General features: G+C 53.5%; 1 protein-coding gene across 1 annotated transcript in view; it reads left to right on the top strand.

Annotated features, from left to right (window-relative positions):
• The first annotated feature begins 2,237 nt into the window (after nt 1–2,237).
• Nucleotides 2,238–19,699, top strand: part of IGDCC4 (immunoglobulin superfamily DCC subclass member 4) — a 36,355-nt gene continuing 18,893 nt past the window's right edge. The window contains exons 1-5 of the mRNA XM_037054144.1: nt 2,238–2,307; nt 12,032–12,382; nt 13,079–13,220; nt 17,453–17,589; nt 19,190–19,330. Of these exons, the coding sequence (XP_036910039.1) occupies nt 2,241–2,307; nt 12,032–12,382; nt 13,079–13,220; nt 17,453–17,589; nt 19,190–19,330 (838 nt within the window). The 5' untranslated portion in view covers nt 2,238–2,240. The remainder of the gene's footprint in view (nt 2,308–12,031; nt 12,383–13,078; nt 13,221–17,452; nt 17,590–19,189; nt 19,331–19,699) is intronic.

Genomic DNA, 19,699 nt, shown 5'->3' with positions numbered 1-19,699 from the left:
CCCTCCTTCTCCTGTTCCCATCCTCCCAGCTACCCCATGCCACCTAGACACTTGTCCCTATGGGGAGTGACTGGTACCCTTTATCCTGGCTATTGGCACCTACACAGTGCTACTGGTCTAGCTGTTTAGAATTCAGCAGTAACAAAACAGACAAAAATCCCAGTCTTCAGGAAGCCCTCATTCTGGTTGAGAGGTGATAGGCTATAAATAAAATAAATAAACTGTAGGGCATGTTAGAAAGAATTGGGGATAGGGAGAGTGGAGGAAGTTGTGAGGATGGGAGGGGTTGGCGGACAGAGTTTCAGATTTGCACCAGCTGGGCAAAGGTCTAGAGGCAGAGGGAGGGGGCTGGTCATGATCAGGTTACAACCATGAGGCTAGTGTGGCTGGAGAGGTGGTGAGCAGAGGGGGTGGTGTAGGGGTTGAGATCAGAACACAGTCCTCCAGATCAGAGCTTCTCACTAGAACGAGGACTTTGGCTCTTGCTCTGAGCTAGGAGGCCCTGGTAGGTTTTGAGCCAAGAAGTGACACAATCTTATTCACATTTGAACAGAGTCACTTCTGATGCTGAGAAAAGAATGAAAGGAAAAAGGACAGGAACAAGGGGACCCATGAGGAGGCTACTGCAACAATCCAGGTGAGAAGTGCTTGGATTCCAGTGGCAGTGGGGAGACAGAGCAGAGGGACATGAAAATGAATAGTCGAGGATGACTCCAGTGTTTTCCACTTGAGCAACGGGAAGGATGGAGCAGCTAGGAACTGATGGGGGAAACTGGGAGAAGCAGGTTTGAGAAGGAAGATCAGAGCTCAGTGTTAGGCATGTTAAAATAGAGATGCCTGTGAAGATGTTGAGCAGGGAGTTGGATAAGGCGGGGGTTCAGGGGAGGTGGTGCAGCCTGCAGCTATACATATAGGCATCTTCCGTACAAAAATGTCTTTTAAAGACTTGGTGACCAGACATCACCACGAGAAGCCAGTGAGAGTGACTGGCTAAGTCAAATGCTGCCGATGGGCCCGGCAATGAATGAATAAATTCCTGGTCCCATTAGATCTGCACAGTACAGGTCATCACTGAGGGTCAACTAGCAACAGCCGAGTGAGGCACCGACTGGGTACAGAGACAAACTGGCTCTAAGTCATGGGAACACTGGAAACGCGGGGAATAAACCACAGCATCTTGGTCTTGCAAGGTACCTCAGATAGGTCATTTAATCTGTACTCCTCTCCCCACCATAGCCTGAAGATCCAATCCCTGGCTTCAGAGCAAGAAGTATTTGTGGGGCACTGAGGCAACCAGTCTGACTAGGACAGAGAAGGCACAGTTGAATGAGTGGAAATGACCTCCTGGAGTCAGAAACCCAGAGTTCTGCTACTGCATCTGCTGTTCCCTGGCCTCAGGTCCTTAAGCGAGTCTTCACCTACTCCAGCCTCAGCTTCCCTGTGTGTAAAATGGAAGCCATTAAGCTTTCTTTGTCCTATTTGGGTTTGCAGACATGTCTGAATGGGCTCAGTGTTGAGTAAATGTCAGACCTGGGTTGGTTATTGCAAGAGTTGGGCAAAGAGGCCAAGAGAAGCCCTAAGCTTGGAATGGCAATGGAAATGGGGGTGAGGAGGGAACTGGCCTGTCCTCGTCTGTGGGTGCAGCGAATGGAGAGGCTAGCCAGGATTCAGGACAGGACCTGGGCTGGAGTGGACTGGGCTCCGAAGGCAAGATGGCCCATTTGGGACAGAAACAGGGGCCTTGAATCTGCCTCCCTTTAGCCCGGAATGGAGATGGGGGGTTGGGGGACACTAAGGCAGCGATAGGGAAAAGAAACGCAGACACCAAGGCAGAGAGACCCGTGGACCCAGAGACGGAGAAACTAAGAGACAGACTCAGAAACAAGTGGCCCAACAGAGACCAAGGCAACCCAGAGAGGGCCAGGCACTGTGGCGCAGACCCCAGCAGGACAGAGCCCAGCGCATCGCAGGGTCACGGTGCCCGGCCCGGGCGGCCGCACTCGCCGAGGCACCCCACACCCCCGCCCTCGGCCGCTCGCCCAAGATGGCGATGGAGGGGCGGGCGAGGCGGCCGCAGCCCCGGCCCCCGCGCAGGCCCCCGCTCGGGCCCGGGCCCCCGAGGCCGCGCCCCCGCCCGCGGCGCCGCGCCTCCCCGGGCCACTGACGCCCGGCGCGCCCTCCCCCGGCGGCGGCAGCCGAGGCGCGGGGCGGCGGCGGCGACAGCGGCCCGGGCCGGCCCCATGGCGCAGGGGGACGCTGGCCACGGCGGACTAATCACGCTGACCTTCTGCCTGCTGGCCGCGCGCGGTAAGGGCGGGCACCGTGCCCGCGGCCGGAGCGGCTGCGGTGTGTCGGTGCGCCCGCGCCAGGGGCTGCGCGGGGCTGCGGGGCTGCGGACTGCGGGGCTGGCGTGCATCCCGGGTCCGGGACCAGTACTGGGTCGGCGGGCGTGGGCTGCGCGTCCGGGTCCCGGGGTGTCTGCGATTAAGGGTCTGCGAGCAGCGGCTGGGGGCGTTTGCGGCTCTCACTTGTCCGCAGGGGGTGTGTGTCTTGGTTTTCCGAGTCCGGAGTGGAGTGTGTGTGTGTGTGTGTGTGTGTGTGTGTGTGTGTGTGTGCGCGCGCGCTTGCCCAGGGTAGGGAGGGGGCTTCTGCGGGCATAGGTGTCCGCAGTGCGTGCCACTCTCTCCGCGTGGCATCGCGGGGCTGTGGCGGCGGTGTTGGTGACTTGCTCGGAGTGGGCTCTGCCTTGTCCGCTTGTGCCTTGGGGTTGAGTGTGTGTGTGAAAGGGGAGGGTTGTGTTTTTGGGGGGAGGGTCTGCACCTCCATCTCTATCAAGACCGTGTGTAATTGTGTTTATGGGGCTGAGCTAATATTTGGCCTTAGCTTTTGGGGAGAGCCCATGCCGGTGGTGAGGGAGCGACAGAGCAGGAGGTTTCTGATTGACTCGGGTTAGTGGTAGTAAAACACTCGACTTTGCCCAGTGGGTGTGGTCCCTGGGGCTGGTGTATGTGTGCAGGGAGTGTTGCGACCCCAAACCCGTGGCCTGGAGGGGCAGGAAACCAGTTGCTTTTGTGGAAGTATCCAGCAGTCGTTGTGGGGATGGGACGCGTGTCACTCCGCCTCCCCCCCCTCCACAAGGGGCAGGTCTGGGAAGCGTGGACGAGGTCAGAGAGGCCTCCTCCAACCTCCCCTCCCACCCCCCCACACCCCCACCCCCCGCCACCAAACTCATTTCGGGGTTGAGGTAGGAGCCAGAGTTGCCCACGCTGGAAAAAGGGCTGGGAGTGGGGTGACAGAGTCCGGAGTCTCTATGCCTAGGGCTCCTGCTTGCGCTTTTAGCCTGTCGCTTTCTGTCCCATAAGCGTTTGGGGACAGCCCAAGGGGAAGGTAGGTAGAAGGGCTAGGGAGGGGGATGGGCTGCCCGCTTTGTTAGCCCAGTTCTTGCCTTCCCTGTTGAGGGGAGAGCTGAGGATACGTCCGGGGCGAGTCGGGGAGGGACTTGGAGGTGGGGGTGGGGAGGGGGATTTCTCTCCAGCTGCTGCGGCTTTCCAGAGAGATTCAGCCAGACCACGTGGGAGAGAGCAGGGATGGCGGAGGGGGAAGGAGCCTTCGCCTAGCGGGCCTTAGGCCCATTTCCAGGAAACCCAAAAAGCGGGTGGAAAAGTGCGAGGAACCGCTGGGACCCCTTCCCTCGCTACAAGGACACGCCCCTTTCCAGGCTGACTGCCCACCTGGCTGGAGGCCTGGGGGCAGGGCCCTAAGGCTGGCGCAGGGGACTGGGGGGCTCAGGGTTGCAAGGTGAAGAGGGCAAGGGCACATCCCCAGAGATTAAGGAATACTTGTGCCCCCTATCCTTGGTTTTTCCAGGAGCTCCAAACACGGGCTTGGTGTCTGTCACCCAGCAAAGCAGGACCAGGGCTGGGGAGTGCACTGGAGCATTATGAATCTTGGTGGGGCCTCTGGCAAGGGGCTCAGTTGGCCTCAGAGACCTGGCCTCTGTCTGCTCCGGAGTGGAGTGCAGAAGACAGTGGCAGGGGCAGATCCGGGGCTTCCTTGACAGCAGCATGTTCGGCTCAAGTGACTCCTCCACCAGCCTTCAGTCCCAAACCTGTGCAAAGTTCAGCAGGCCAGGCCTGAGACACTCCTACAGAGTTCTGACTAGCCACAGTGATCTGGACCAAGGTTGCTCATTCACTCACTCACTCATTCATTCAACAAATATTTACTGAGCACTTTTTTTTTTTTTTTTTTTGCTAGAAGGCACCTGGTGCCTAGACTACAGTAAATAAGGAGGCAGACCTGGTCCCTGGTGCCAAGGTTCTAGTCTGGCAGGGCAGGATGAGGGTGGTGGATACTGACAGGTCCTCTGGAAAGGCTGCCTTCAGGAAGCAATGAATGGTGCAGCTCGATGCAGAACCCAGGTTAGTTAGCCCTATAGAAGGAGCGTGAGGATGGGGAAAGTTTTCCAGGGACAACAGCCTGTGCAAGTGCTCAGAGTTGACTTAGCTGAGACCATTGAATGAAGCTCCATCTGGCTGGAGTTCAGAGTACAAAGGCTGAGAGTGTGCAGGGTTGGGAAGGATGGGATGGGCCGAGGAGTGTCGAGAGAGCAGAGGGTTTGGCCTGGACCCTGCTCATGAAGGGCCCTGTCAGCCCCACCAGGGTTTCTGAGGCCCTAGCAGCTCTTGGTGGGTTTTCAGATCAGCTCTGCGTCAGCTCACTCCAGCCAGTGTGGAGAATCGATTGGGCGGGGCTGAGGCAGGAAGCTCCAGCTTCTTGGGAGGCTGTCACAGTAATCCAGAAGAGGATGGTGGCAACTAGGGTAGTGTGGTGGGGGTGGCTGGAGTAGCTGGATTCTAGAGATATTTATGAAGTAGACTCAGCAGGACTTGAAAATAAATTGAGTTTGCAGGGGTGAGGAAAAGGGAAGTAAAAAAATAATAGCCACTTCAACAACCTCATCATGGCAGAAGGAAGGGCCGGTGGCGCTGGGGTCAGGATGCTGACTGTCCCGCTCTCCTCTGACACTTTCCTTGAGTCAGATACAGGGAACTTGGGGACGTTTCCAGGGATGGGGCTGGTGCTGGAAGGCTTAGTGTGCTGTTTTCATGGCATGCAAAAAGTGGGACTCTCCCTCTCACCAGGTCAGAATTTGCGGGGTGGAGAAGCCAGAAGTCAGTAATAGAAGGACTCTAAGAACATGAAAGGGACTTTCTTTCTTCTCACCCAGAAAACACCATCTTCCTACCCCTCCCTCAGTCTAGAGGCTCAGAGGCCAGCCTGTCCATTGGAGTGTCAGGGTGGCCTTCTCTGTCCCCCTCTTGGAGTTCAGGAACCAGGTGAAACAGCTTTCTCTTAACAGTGACTCTTATCCAGAAGTTATCTAAACCTTCCCTGATCCCATATGTACTCTCATGGCTCAGTCAATCACACATAATGTACAAATCAGCATTCCCTTTTCTTTATCCTCCAGGAACCTCTTTCAAGTTCAGTGGTCTCACAATTAAGAGCATCAGTGAATGTCAGCACTAAAAAGAACTTAGAAATAATTTTTAGCATGAACCCATTTTACAGATGCAAAAACTGAGTGACTTCCCCAAGTTACATGGATAGGCACGGAGCTGGGGCTGGATCCAGTCTCCTGGCTCTTGGAGCAGCCAAACTTTCCTGGGGTTTGGCACACACATACCTCAGTTCAACCTCTCTGCACCCCCCCCCATGAGAAGTTATCAACTTTGGGCTTGGTCCCCCTCCACTGGTGGGGCTGGGCTCTGGAATCGGCGCTTTTCCACCCCTCCCCTCCCTGCACTGTCTTCTGTTCAACCTCCACTGTTTCTGAGGTACAGCAACCAGATTTGACACAGAGTTCCAGATGCAGAACAGATGTCATTGCCAGGCCTGCCTGGGGGCTCCCACTCCCTGGGGTGGGGGGAGAGAAGAGTAAGAGCAGCTCTAATTGGGGAGGACCCCAGCCCCAGCCTGGTCAGAGGGGGGTGATGGGAGCTGCAGGGGAAGGAAAACCAGAGAGAATGTTCTGGGCCTGACATGCAGAGAAATGGAATTCTCTCTGGTGTAGGGGGGCTGCCAGCTAATGCTGCCTTACTGCGGAGGCTGAGGCATCCTTTGAATTTGAGGGGCCATGGGGTCACTGGGGTCAGGGAAGCAAAGGTTCAGTAAGCGCTCTCCTAGGTATGAAGTAGTGCAGAGACAAGCCTTCTGGATGATTCGATTAGGGGGTCATTACTGTGTCATGGAGTGTGGAGGACAGAGCCCTAGCAAGTGAGTGGAGCACACAGGGAGAAAAGAGTGGGCACAGGAGGAAGATACTTTCATCACCATTCACATCATGCAGCTGGAGGGGGAGCTAGTGAGCTCCCTAGCCCTGGTGATGTCGGAGTACAGAGTTGTTCAGTGTGAGTCTGCGGTTCTGTCTGCGCTTTTCGAGCGTTTTGTTAGGTGTCTACTAGGTGCCACGGCGTACGCCAGGCACTGTCACATCACATCATCTCTAGCCCTGAAGGGAGTGCCTATGATTTTTGCAGAGAAGGAAATCGAGGCTTGGAAAATATGATGAGGGCTCTGGGCTGTGTCTTTCTGCATGTGTCTCCCATGTGCATTCATGTGTTCAAGGAGTATTTACTAAGCACCCACCTTGTACCAGGTACTGTTTTAGGTACCTGGGGATTCAGAAAGCTGAGTAGGACGTAATCTTCAGCTTGTGGCCTAGTTGGGGAGAAAGGTGAATCGAACGTGAGGGTGATGGCTGCAGGGGTCAGGGTGCCCAGGGTTCTTTAGGGTGGGAAAGGAAAGGTGTCTGAATCAGATCCCGATGCACAGCTGCTGCGGGGAGAGGGAGCGGCGTGAGCAACGCATGGATGGCGACGAGCTCCCAGAGAACTGGAGGTGGTTTGGTCTGGTGGGGACAGAAGGTCTTGGACCAGGAGGTAGGCAGCTGAGGGTGGCTTTGCTGTCAAGTTGGCTGAAGGGGGTGCTCCGGCCTTCCTGGTGTCCCAGGCAACCATCCCAAGCTGTTAGTGAGAGAGGCCTGTTGTGTGGTTAGGGACGTGGCCAAGGTGGGGGGCAGGGAGGGAGTTTTCTGGAAAAAAACGGACTTTCGTCTCCTGGCAAAGAGAGTGGTGATGGTGTCATCCAGAATCGCCCTAAATCAAAAACAAGTTGTAAATCTTGTTTACAGGCCCTGGAGTTCAGGAGTGACAAGGCATTGATGTTTGTGGCAAGATCTTGGCTTAATTATAGAGTCATCTCAGCTTTATTCCCTGCCTTTCACTCACTTCCTTCCTGAGAGATTGCTGAGAAATGGAGCCCTGGCCCATGCCAGGCCCGCGCAGACCCTGCAAACAGCCCTGAGCCTGCCCTGGGGCTCAGTAGCGGAGCTCCTCTCTGTCTCGCTTCTAACCGGTCTCACAAAACCTCACTTATCTGGTAAATGGGTACAGCAGTCTGTCAGAAAAGGGGGTTGAGAGATGGCCTTGGGGCTCCCAAGTGTAGAAGCTCTGTATCTCTGGCAGGGTCTCGTCAAGGAGACTGAGGAGGACTGTGGGAGAGGGAGGCCCCCTGGAGGCAGAGAGCTGGGAGGCAGCGACTGTCCTGAGAGGGACAGCTGAGAAATGCTTGTGGGAGGGGCCTTGGGGGTCGGCCATGGCAGTGGTCTGGGGGTGGCAGGAAGCGGGTGGCCACCACACCACTGGACAAACAAGGCCCACTTCCCAGAGCATCCCTCTGACAAGAAGATTGGCGGTATAGGAACCACTTTGTATTAAAACAGACATTTCTGTGTGGTGGCACAGAATGCAAACTGTTCCAAAGGTTTAAAATAAAACCACTTCAGGCAGTCAGCAAACCTCCTGCGTACACGCCTCGATGCTGCTGGGAGAGTTTGGGTGAACATGAGAAATACGGAGATTCTTCATTTTTAAACCTGCAGAAATGAGAAAAGTAGTGGACCCAAGGTCATGCAACAAATGATGGACTCAGGACTCTGATCTAGGGCAAGGCCTGTTCTACCAAGTCCCATTGTCCATCCAGCAAGAGGAAGGGTGATTTCCGATTGGTTGTGTGATGTCAGACTCAGAAAAGACTTCACTGGGGAAGACGGGCGGCTTTGAGGAGGGCTGCTGCTCAAGCTGAGCCCCTGAGGACGAAGGTCCCAACCACAGGAGCTCGGTGGGGCTCTGAGGCAGAGAGAAGCTTCTTGTTTAGGAGCAACTGCCTTGCAGAGAGACCAGACCCTACTTCTGGGCCTCAGTTTGCCCATCTATAAAGTGAGGAATCTCAGGCTTCCTAGCATGGGCTGGCTTGGGCTCCAGGCCTGTCAGCCCTGTCCTCTCCTGTGTTCTCTCTGCATGTACCTCCCTGCTGGTTTCCCTGTTCTGCCTTATTGGGTGCTGCTGGGCTCCTCAGAGGTGGGGAAGCCAGACATCTGCTGATCCATGAATATTCAGGAAGGGAACCAGAGCCTCCTCTGGGCTCCCCAGCCAGCCGCCGGCCCCTCTGGCCTCCGTCCTGCCTGCCAGAGCCCAGGCTGCTAACATACCCAGCAGCTGCTCCGGCCCCAACTGTTCACATTGTTTGTTCAGCCCGGCAGGGGATTTTCCAAGCCCCAGACGTGCTTTGGGGGGCAGGGAGGCTGTCGGAGGGCTCAGGGATTCCTCTCATGTGGGGCTTTTCTCCCCTGAAACTCAAACTGACTGCTAGGCCGTTGGAACCTGGCAATTGGAAGCTGCTGGGCTGAGAGCCCAGGCTTGACTGCATTTGAATCCTAGATTCTAGGGCCTCAGATAGTGAGGACTGGATGTTAAGAACAGTGATTAGCATTTATGTAGCCCCCCCCCCCCCAGTGCCTTTAAGTGATGGACTCCCTCTCCTTGGTCAATGCTGGCTAGGCTCTGAGCTGGAGCCTTCACTTCCATCGTCTGGTCTAACCCTCCCAAGCCTGGTGATGGTCATCTTCACTTTACAGCTGTGGAAACTGAGGCCCAGAGAGGTTAAGTGGTCTGTCACACCGCTGGTAGGCGGAAGGAAGGACTGGAACCTTGATCTTCTGTACCAAGGTCAAGTGCTCTTTTCACCACAACAAATGGCTTGCCATGGCGTGAATGCCAGTTTGGTTTCCCTGATTAGAATGGAAACCGGGTGAGAGCAAGGGCTGCCTCCCTGCGTCTACCACTGATGCTGAGGCCAGCCGTGCAGGTGGGGGTGCAGCAGAGCCTTCCTCGTAGATTAGCAAAGGCCGAGACTTGGTTCAGGCCTCATCTGTCTGATGCCCTGGCTGCTGCCCTGGCCCCCGTATCTTAGCCAGACAGATCTCTCAGACACGACCTTCTTTGAGGGTGGTGAGAAGGGAGCTGGGGGGCCGACCGGGGTCCTAAGTGCGGGTTTTGACAAGTGTGGTGGAGACTGGGGTGCATGTGTTCAGGTGTGGCAGGTTTTGTCTGCAGTTTGTGTGTCTAGATGATGCTCTGTGTTTCCTCAGCAATAGGCGTGTTTAGTTCATTAATAATCCTGAAATTGTAGAATCTCAGACATCACCCGCTGCATCTGAGAAAACTGAGGTGAGAAGAAGTGACTGACCTAAGGCCACACAGCTAGACTGACAGAGCTGAGTCTAAAACCGGGGGTCCCTGATTCCCTAGCCATTGTGCTTTCCATTTGCCTCACATGGCTCTGTCCGCACAGACCTGCCTCATAATGAGCACGGGCCATGGTCCCCGGTTCCTGCTCAGATACCCTGCTCTGCCTGGAAGGAAGGAGTCAGGTCAAAGGATGAGAAGCTTTTATGGGACAGGGAGGCAGCGGGTCAACCTTCTGGGAGACACAGCTGGAGAACCAACCATTTCTCTAGGAACAATGGTTCCTGGGCACTGCTGAAATGTTGGTTAAAATCATAAAAATTGCTGCTCTGGCTGACATGGCAGAGTGGACTGAGTGCTGGCCTGGAAAGTGCAAGTTTGCCTGTTCAATTCCCAGTCAGGGCACATGCCTGGGTTGTGGACCAGGTCCCCAGCTGGGGGCATGTGAGAGGAAACCAGCTGATATGTCTCTCACATATCAGTGTCTCTCTTCTTCCCTTTCCCACTCTCTAAAACTAAATAAATAAAATCTTTATATACATACTATATATTTACAATAATATATTATATATTTATATAATGCACTACACATAAATACACAATATATTCATAATGATCATGTAGCATATATGTAATATAATACATATCACATGTGCTATACATGTAATATGGTATATTGTATATGTAATGCAGTGTGTTATATAATAGTAGTGTTATGGTACATTGTATGGTATGACAGTATAATAATAGTATAGTAGCCCTGGCTGGTATAGCTCAGTGGATTGAGCGCGGGCCTGCGAACCAGAGGATCGCGGTTTGATTCCCAGTCAGGGCACATGCCTGGGTTGCAGGCGGGTTCCCTGCAGGCCAACTCCCAGCAGGGGACACATGAAAGGCAACCATACATTGATGTTTCTCTCCCTCTCTCCTTCCCCTCTAAATATAAGTAAATAAATAAAATTTAAAAAAAAAATAGTATAGTATATTATAAGTAATGGTATATTATTACATTATAATAGTGTATTAGTATAATAGTATATTATAATGTAGTAATATGTGCTACATTGTATAGTATATGGTATATAGCATATAGTGTATATAATGTATGTGATATATGAAGTATATAGCACAGATATAATATATAATGTAGTATAGTATACTACATACTATACTAATATGCTATATTGTATAGTACATATAGTACACGTGTATAATATGTACATTATGTGTATACATATAGTACATATTGCATAGTTCTATAGTACATGTAGAACTATACATGTATAGTACATATTGTATATAGTACACATATATTACATATGTAATGCGTACTATATTGTATCTAGTATATATTACATATGATATATATTATGTATATGTGTGTGTGTGTGTGTGTGCCTCTGCGTGTTTTAGTTTTGACTGTGGGATGGTATTTCCTCCCTCCGCTGTCCCCTCCTCTTCTCTTTGTGCCAAGGGCAGGGCTGGAGCTGTAGGCTCCCTGGGGCCTCGGGAGAACACATCTTTGGCTTCGGCAGGAGGCTGGGCGCTGGCTCCGGCTTGCGGGTGGCCTTGGGGAAATCAGCTGCAGGGAGGAGTGCCTTGCTCCTCCAGCCACTGGGGCAGAAGTGGTCCAGATGATCTGTGAGGTTCCAGGGGAGGGACTGATGTCGCTGAGCGCCAATCCTGCGCCAGGTCAGGCCCTGGGCTGTGCTCCTTTCCGCACCTCTCTCATTCACAACAGCTCACAACAGCCCCAGTAGGAAGCCATTACTGTGCCCTTTTTGCTGAGATACAGTTCACAGACCACAGCATTCCCCATTTAAAGAGCACAAGCCAGTGGTTCGGGATATTCACTAGGCTGTGCAACCTCACTGCCGTCCAGTTCATCATCCCACAAGGAAACCTCATGCCCCTTCACCGCCATCACTCCGCTTCCCTCCACCCAGGCCCTGGCAGCCGTTCATCTACTTTCTGTCTCTAGGATTTGCCTATTCTGGACATTTCGTAGAAATGAGATCATATGACATATGGCATTTTGTGACTGGCTTCTGATACTCACCATATAGTTTTCAAGCTTCGTCCACGTTGCAATGTGCACCAGTACTGTGTGCCTTTTGGTGGCTGAGTAACGTATTTATCCATTCATCAGGTGATGGGCATTCGGGACATTTCCACTTATTGCCTGTTATGAGTAACTTTGCTAAGAACTGGGTGTTTTAGTGGGTAGGGACATGGGGCAGCTGGGGAAGGCAGGCGTGGGGAAATGCGGCAGTTTGCTGGAGGCCGTTGTTGTCGAGGGACAGAGCCAGCACCTAGACTCAGGTCTTTCTCAGAGGCTCTCTCCACGATTTGCCCCAGCCCAGGGGTGGGTGAATCAGCAGCTGGGGACCGTGGAGGTGGGAGGACACACACTGATGGCGCTGGTGCCCTCCTCTGTGCAGGGGAGCTGCCGTTGCCCCAGGAGACAACTGTGGAGCTGAGCTGCGGGACCGGGCCGGTGCAAGTGGTTCTGGCCCCAGCGCAGGTGGCGGTGCTGGGCTGCAGTCTGGGGACCGCTGCTGCAGGACCCCCCGCCAGCGTCACGTGGAGCAAAGACGGAGATGCCCTGCTGGAGCACAGCCACCTGCGCCTGCTGCCCAATGGCTCCCTGTGGCTGTCCCAGCCACTAGCACCCAATGGCAGTGAGGAGGCAGCCCCTGGGGCCTCAGATGTCATTGAGGGCAGCTATTCCTGCCTAGCCCACGGGCCCCTCGGAATAGTGGCCAGCCAGCCTGCAGTGGTCAAGCTTGCCAGTAAGTGCTTGTATCGGGGTCAGGGCTAAGACCCAGGAAGCCCGTGGTGTGGGGCGTGGGATCCTGATTAGTTACCTTCACAAAGGCCCATCTTTAGAGCCCAGGCCCCCTGTCCCTGCCCCTCGTCCTGCTCAGTGAGTCCCTCCCTGATATGTCTGCCTCACTGTTCATTAGTCCCATTTCTCCGCCCATCTGTTCCTTCTCCTTTTCCTTCCCATGGAGTTCAAGAGTCGAACGTTGTGCTCTCCTCCAGGAAGCCAGAGAGGCTTGTAATGTGTCAGGGGCACAGAGGTGCCTCCCCAGGGAACTCCCCACCCTACAGCAGGTGGAGTATGTGGAGTCAAGCCCCACTGGCCAGCCCACCTTTTGTGGAGGCTCTCAGGAGGCACAGATCACCAAGAGATCATTTTCAGGCCAGAAGAAATGTGCATCTTACTCTAGTCTGACTGTGATGCTGACGTTAGGCCCGGGGACTTTGGAATTCACAGCATCTGGCCAGTTATGACCACCTCTTTCCCCGGAGGGCCTCTCTCCAACTGTCTCTGTCGGTCTGGATTTGCTCTGCTCGTGTTTCTGTGTGGGTGTGTTTCACTGTCTGTGCTCTCGGTGGCCTACCTTCCCCTGCTCCTCTCCTGTCCCTGCCTGTGTGTCCCTGTTCTCACCCTCCTGCCTGTGTGTCCCTGTCCTCATCCTCAGCCCTCACAGGCTTCTCTCTGCACCCGGAGTCTCAGACAGTGGAGGAGAACGGGACAGCTCGATTTGAGTGCCACATTGAAGGGTTGCCAGCACCTATCATTACTTGGGAGAAGGACCAGGTCACAGTGCCTAAGGAGCCTCGGTGAGTGCCCAGCAGGGGCATGGAGAGTGGGTACCTGTGGGTAGGCTGGGGAGGGCGCAGGGATTTGTAGGGTCAGGGTCACGGCACACTGGCCTCTTGGGCTTCAGCGGTCGGGGTGGGCCAGCTGCCCAGTCGGAGGAGATCCTTGTTGCAGGGGAGCTTAGAGGTCTTGTGGTCCAACTGGGCTCGGGGCAGGGAGGTTGCTCCCCCAAAGTTCTTCAGCAAACAGTGGGATTCAGACCTCGCCTCCACTCATCTCGTTCAGGCCTCATTCCATGAAGCCGCAGGCCGCTCCCAGGAGCCTGGAGCAGCCAGTTCCTGAGCTCTGGCAGCGTTTGCCCCCGAGTCCTCTGAAAAGTGATCCTCATCTATAAATAAGCCGGGCTCGCATGTCCCAGCACATTGTGTGGGGGGAATAAAGAAATGTTTAAAACAGCAACTTGATTATGCCCAAGGTATGCACTTTCGCACGTGCCCAGATATCGCACATGCACAAATATGCTATTCATAGACCCAGCCAGCGGCTTGAAGGAGACCATGTGCCTTGGCGTGGGGTGTGCACATGTGCAGTTAATAAACACGCTCTGTCGGGGTGTGTGTGCACAGTTTTGTGACTGGCGGTGGAGACTAGACCCTAAGGCAATTCCCCGGTACTTATACTAATTTCTAATGATAGGGGATCATTTTTCTTCCATGGGAATTAGTCATCAACAAGAGCAATGTTCCCCCAAATCCAGGCATTCATAACCCGCCTTTATAATTTTGGCTGTCCCTAAACCGTTTACACAATCACTCACTGAGTTCATTTCTTGAAATCAACTCTCTCTTTTGTAACTTAACACATACTAAACAGGAACATTATCTCACAGCAGTAAAATGGAAAACCAGCAACACTTACCATAAATAGAAGGCGGCCATAAAAATAAACATGTAACCACTGGAATAAAAAAGTGTGTCTAGACCCCTTTGAAATTGCTTTGTTATCGCCACTTGCTCACACTTTAAAAACAGGGCCCTGATGGACTTAAATGCCGTGGGCCCCCTCGTCCAGTCTTCGGCCCTACCCACCTCCCATAGTCCATCAAGTCTGCTGACACTGTGTGACCTTCAGCTGGTGTCCCTTTCCCCCCAGGGGACAGTCTCTGTAGGGCTTAGGGTGGGGGCTCTTTGGCCCCCAGGAATTCAGAGCAGCTGTCATTTCTTCTGTGTTCTTGAATCCCTGGGGCCAAGTGGCCTTTTAGGGGAGTGGGAGCAGTCTCAAGGTCATGCTTGGAGAGAATGAGTCCTTCCTTTTGGGTAGAAGTCTCTTTTCCTTCTACAAGTAGTTATTTTGTTCTATGTGAAATTTGAATTAAATGCTTGAATGGTAATACATACTAACTTAACAGGAAAAAAATCACCTACCTCCTGAACACAGACCACTATTATCATTTTGAGTATTCCTTCCAGTCTTTTAAAATATGTGTACAGTTTACACCATTGTACAGATGTGTTTGAGCTTGTGATTCGTAGGTGGTGCTTGTGTCCATTAGCGAATGTGAACTCCTGAGATGTAAAAAGGGGCAGGGCTGTGAAGAAGGCAGGACAGAAATTGTCTCACCCACTTCTCAGGGGAGAACCCAAGGCGGTGACGTGAGGTGCAACCTGCGAACCTCACACGAGCCGACCCCAGTCCTGGCGCCGGCTCTCCCCACAGCGCCCGCAACTGCAAAACAAAGGGTACGAGAGCATCTGCTGTTTTCAACCTAAATGTTTAAAGTTTTATGTATCCAAACTAATAAATACTCACTGCAAAAAAAAAAAAAAAACCTTTTAAAAACACAAGGAAAAGTCCCTAGTAATCCCGCTTCCAGAGAAAACCTCGGTCACTGATGGGAGCTTTACCACCCTTGACTTTTTGGTGTATATCCTAACACCTCATTTATTTATGTTCCCAAAGTGGAATTGCTTCACAAACACTGTCCTGTGACTGTTTTCCCCACTAACCAAAGATTGTATATATTTGTTTTTAGACAGAGGGGAAGGGAGAGAGAAAGAAAGGAAGAGAAACATCACTGTGTGGTTGTGTTTCACATGCTCCACACTGGGGACCTGGCCTGCAACTCAGGCATGTGCCCTGACTGGGAATCGAACTGGTGACCCTTTGGTGCTCAGGCCAGTGCTCAATCCACTGAGCCACACCAGCCAGGGCTAAAAAAACACATTTTAACAAAACAGGAAAGACTTTAGGTGAACACTAACAGCCGTTCTACTTCACTCTGTTAGCTGTAGCGACAGTACATCTGAGGAAAGGTATTCATTCTTCATTCAACACACATAATTAAGGAAATGTTACTTGTCAAAGGAGATATTAGCTCTCGGGTACCTGGAGCACAATTTCCTTGTAAATCCCAAGGCCCTTTGGGGTTAGGAAGTGTGGGCAGCTCCTGGCAGGAACTTGCAGGCAGAGTCAGCGAGCTGGATGGAGAGGAGGACAAGGGGTCTTGAAGGTAGAATATCTCAGGTGGAAGAGACCTGGATGGGGCTGGGGCTTTGTTTCCCAGACGAGTCCTGCTTATCCTTCCCCACTTGGTCTTTCCCATTAAATTTTCTGTGGCTGCAGGCTGGGCCGTGGCCCAGAATTCTACCTCCAACCATGCTTGGCTTCCTTGTCCCTTCTCCCCTACTGGCCTAGCATGGGTGTGGGCAGCTTTTGGAGCCGAGGAGAAGAAGCTGGGGTAGCGGTGGGTTTGCCTTTGGGGTGAGAAAGGGACTGATGCAGGCTTCTTTCGCCAAGTCTTTGGGCCATGGTCGGTTTCCAGACCCATGGCCAGGATTCTCTCCCAACGCCCTTGAGTTAGTTCTGCTGTCCTGTGTTTACGTTTTATTATGCCCTGTTTCCCCACAAGCTAAGGGATTCTGCACCAAGAGCACAGCTGCTCTATTTCCTCTCTGACCTTGGTCCAACCTAATCCATGGGCCTGCACTGTTTGCTTTCTCGAGAAATTGAGAGCTCAACCACGAACCCACCCTGCAGGGATCACAGCTGAAGGATCCAGGAGGACCCACTCACTCCCTGCTTGGGCCAGAGCCCACCACCATGGACACCCCCTGCCCTGTGTCACTTTGTCTCTCAAGCGAGGTCTCAGCTTCCCCAACCACATTCCAGCCCTCTACCCAGGAGGGCAGAGAACACCACCTCCATCCATCCTGCTCCTCCTTAGTAATGGACATGTTGATTGGGGCTCACTAGGGACCACCTCCCTTCCCTTGTCATTCCCAGCCATCTAAGGGCTGCTGAAACAGGCAGGCGGGGAGAACCTGGGATTTGGTACCAGAAGACCTGGATTCAAGTCTTTTAACCCTGCTCCCGCCGAGTGACCCAGGGAAAATCCCCTGCTCCCTCTGAGCCTTAGTGTCGTCATGAATATAACAAAGGTTGTGACTCCCTGCATTTCTTGGGCTTGTTTTGAGGGTCAGATGAAGTAGTGTGAATAAAGGGGACTTTATCAGGGGAAGAAGGAGGCATAGAAGGCTCTATAATAAAAAGAAGTTCTCTCCTACTTCCAGCTCCCAGGATCCCAGGGGCCCTCCCTAGAGACAGCCACTAGGGACATTCGGTGCCAGCATGTCCATGTACATACCGCCCCCCCCAACACACACACACGTGCTGTTCTGAACCACACACATTTTGGAGATCTCCCTAGGCCGGCGCACGTGGAGCTGCCTCCTTTGTAACAGCTGCCTAGCCTTCCATTGTACGAACAGACCCACCCCGATTTAGCTAGTGCCCAGCCTGCAGACAGACACTGGGTTGTTTCCAGTCTCGTGCGAATAAAGACCACACTGGAGTGAATACTGTTAAACGCACGTTTTTGTGTACATGGCGCGAGAATATCTGTGGGATAGAGTCCTCAGAGTGGCGCTGCTGGGTGCACGCGTGGGTGCAAGTTTGAGCTGTCATCAGCCTGCCCTGGAAAGGCACGTGCGTTGATTGGCACGGCTCCCGACCAGGCAGGGGAGCCCTGCCCCCATTCCTTCCCCCGAGTAGGCTGTTATTAAACCCTTTGACCTTTGCCCATCTGATAGATGAAGGTGGTATAGTTCTGATTTGCATTTTTAAAATTATGAATTAAGCTTGAAAGTGAGACACCGTAGGTATTTCAGGCTGGAGCGAGGAGGCCTGTTTGGGCGTGCCGCCCTCCCTGTAGCACTCCTGCCCACCTCACAGGTGCCCTCTCCTCCTTCCCAAGGCTCATCACTCTTCCCAACGGCGTTCTCCAGATCCTGGACGTTCAGGAGAGTGACGCAGGCTCCTATCGCTGCGTGGCCACCAACTCAGCCCAGCAGCGCTTTAGCCGAGAGGCTCTGCTCAGCGTGGCCCGCAGAGGTAAGGGGGCTAGCTGTTGGGGAAAACCAGGGTCTTTCTGAAGTCAGCTGCCTCCACGTTTGGAGGGAATCCCATGAGGTCCAAGGTATGCCTCAAATAGGTGGTGGGGCATCACTCCNTTGTTTTCCCAGTTTTGCCTGCTGCTAGTCTTTGCCAGTCTTCCGCCCTCGTGACCTTTGGTACCTGGCCTATTGTTCTTATTCAGCTCATATCTGCCTAACTGCCTACCACAAAACTAGACTAGTTGTAAACCTAGAGCAGTGTTTTCAGGCAGGTATGTCTCTCTATCTTTAGGGGACATTTGGCAATGTCTAGAAACATTTTTGGTTGATAGAAGTTGGGTTGGTGTGGGGGGTGTGGATGCCTCCACGTTTGGAGGGAATCCCATGAGGTCCAAGGTATGCCTCAAATAGGTGGTGGGGCATCACTCCCATCAGACAAGTGAGGTGATGAAGCCCAGAGAAGGTGGGGCCACCCAGCAAGTCAGGAGGAGACCTGGGACTGGATTCCCAGCACAGTGCTCCTTTCCCGTGGAGACCCTGTGTTCCCTTGGGTTTGTTGGAGCACCCAGGGCTGGAGATGGGTGGGGAGGTAAGGCACTGATGGCTCGGTCCCTGCGGCTCTGTGTGCCCCAGGGGCTCTGGGAACCGGGGGGTTTGCCCCTCACTGCTTGCTGTGCCCTGAAAGTCTGGCTCCCTGCAGTCTGGTGTTTCTCTGAAAAGCTCCAGGCCCAGGGTGATGTAGTGGGAAGGTCACAGGGCTTTGGGGTCAGAAAGACCTGATTTCAATCCTAGGTGCTTTACTCACCATCTGTGTGGCCATGAGCTGGTTATCAAATGTCCAGCTCTGGGGTGCTGTGAGAACAGAAAGTGCCTGGCACCTAGCAACGTTCCACGGATCTTACTACAGACCTCTTACTTGCCTTGCCCTGCCATGGACATCTCCCCACACCCCTGCCCCTCTGCACATCTCCTCCCACCCCCTCAACCTCCAATTCCACCCTGGGGGCCTGGCTAGTGAGCTGCTCTCTCTAGAGTCTGGTTTGCTCTCCCTCCAGTGCCTGGGGGTCTCTGCTTCCACCTGCTGGACAAACTAGGTGTTCACCATGCTGACCCAGGGCACCGAGTTGCACTGGGAACTGGGCAGGAATTGGTGCTCAGGGAGCTGAAAAGCCCGCAGAAACCTGGGCCCACCCCCTCCCTCTCACCCGAGGAAACAGACCCTTTGGAGAAGGGGCCTGTATAAGGTCACGCTGTAGGATGATGACGATTCTAATAGGTGCTAAAACTAGAAACCATGACTCTTGACTCCAAGTCTATTCATGACCCTGACTGTCCTCTACCTGGAGCGTGGGCTTGATTTGGCAGGGAAGAGTGGGGTGGGGTGTTGGAGACCAGGTTATTCCTCTCCTGGCTCCAAGCGGAAGAGCTCTGGGTCCCAGTCACAGCTCTGTGGAACTATGTGGCTGCTTTCCCTGTCGGATGGAAGCTGGCTGCTCCGTGCCCCGCCTGCCTCACCAGGGGCACCGGGGGAAGTTTGCATGTGAAGATGCCGAATGCTAAGACTGCTAAGACTGCCTGCTGGTCTGCCTTCTCTCCAGGGTCCCTGGTGTCCACCAGGGAGCAGGACGTGGTCATTGTGGCAGCTCCAGAGAATACCACGGTGGTATCTGGCCAGAGTGTGGTGATGGAATGTGTGGCTTCCGCTGACCCCACTCCTTTTGTGTCCTGGGTCCGGCAGGGTAAGTGGAGAGAGGGCAATGGAAGGGCGTGGGAAAGGAGGGGTGTGGCATCTCATGGGTCCTCAAGTCAGGAAGCTGTAACGGTGACCACTTCATAGTCACCAACCTTTGGGGTGGCAGGAATTCCTCTCCCAAGGCTGAGTATGGGTGGGGGACCTGGACTCGTCAATCTGCATAGCATGTTCACATTACAAGGTGCTTGGAATTTTCCACTCACAAAATTGCTATTGAGCCTTAGTCGGTGTGGGCCCCAGGCTGGCTTCTCTGCCTTCCTTCATTCCTCACAACAGTGTGGCAGAGGAGTGTGTGAGAGCTGGAAAGGTGCCACCCAGCCAGCAAGTCAGGTGGAACCAGGCCCCCACTGCCGCT

The sequence above is a fragment of the Sturnira hondurensis genome, unplaced genomic scaffold, assembly GCF_014824575.4.
Source record: "Sturnira hondurensis isolate 20B ecotype Veracruz unplaced genomic scaffold, ASM1482457v3 Scaffold0008196, whole genome shotgun sequence".
Lineage (NCBI taxonomy): Eukaryota > Metazoa > Chordata > Mammalia > Chiroptera > Phyllostomidae > Sturnira > Sturnira hondurensis.
This window is presented reverse-complemented; position numbering and strand designations above follow the sequence as displayed.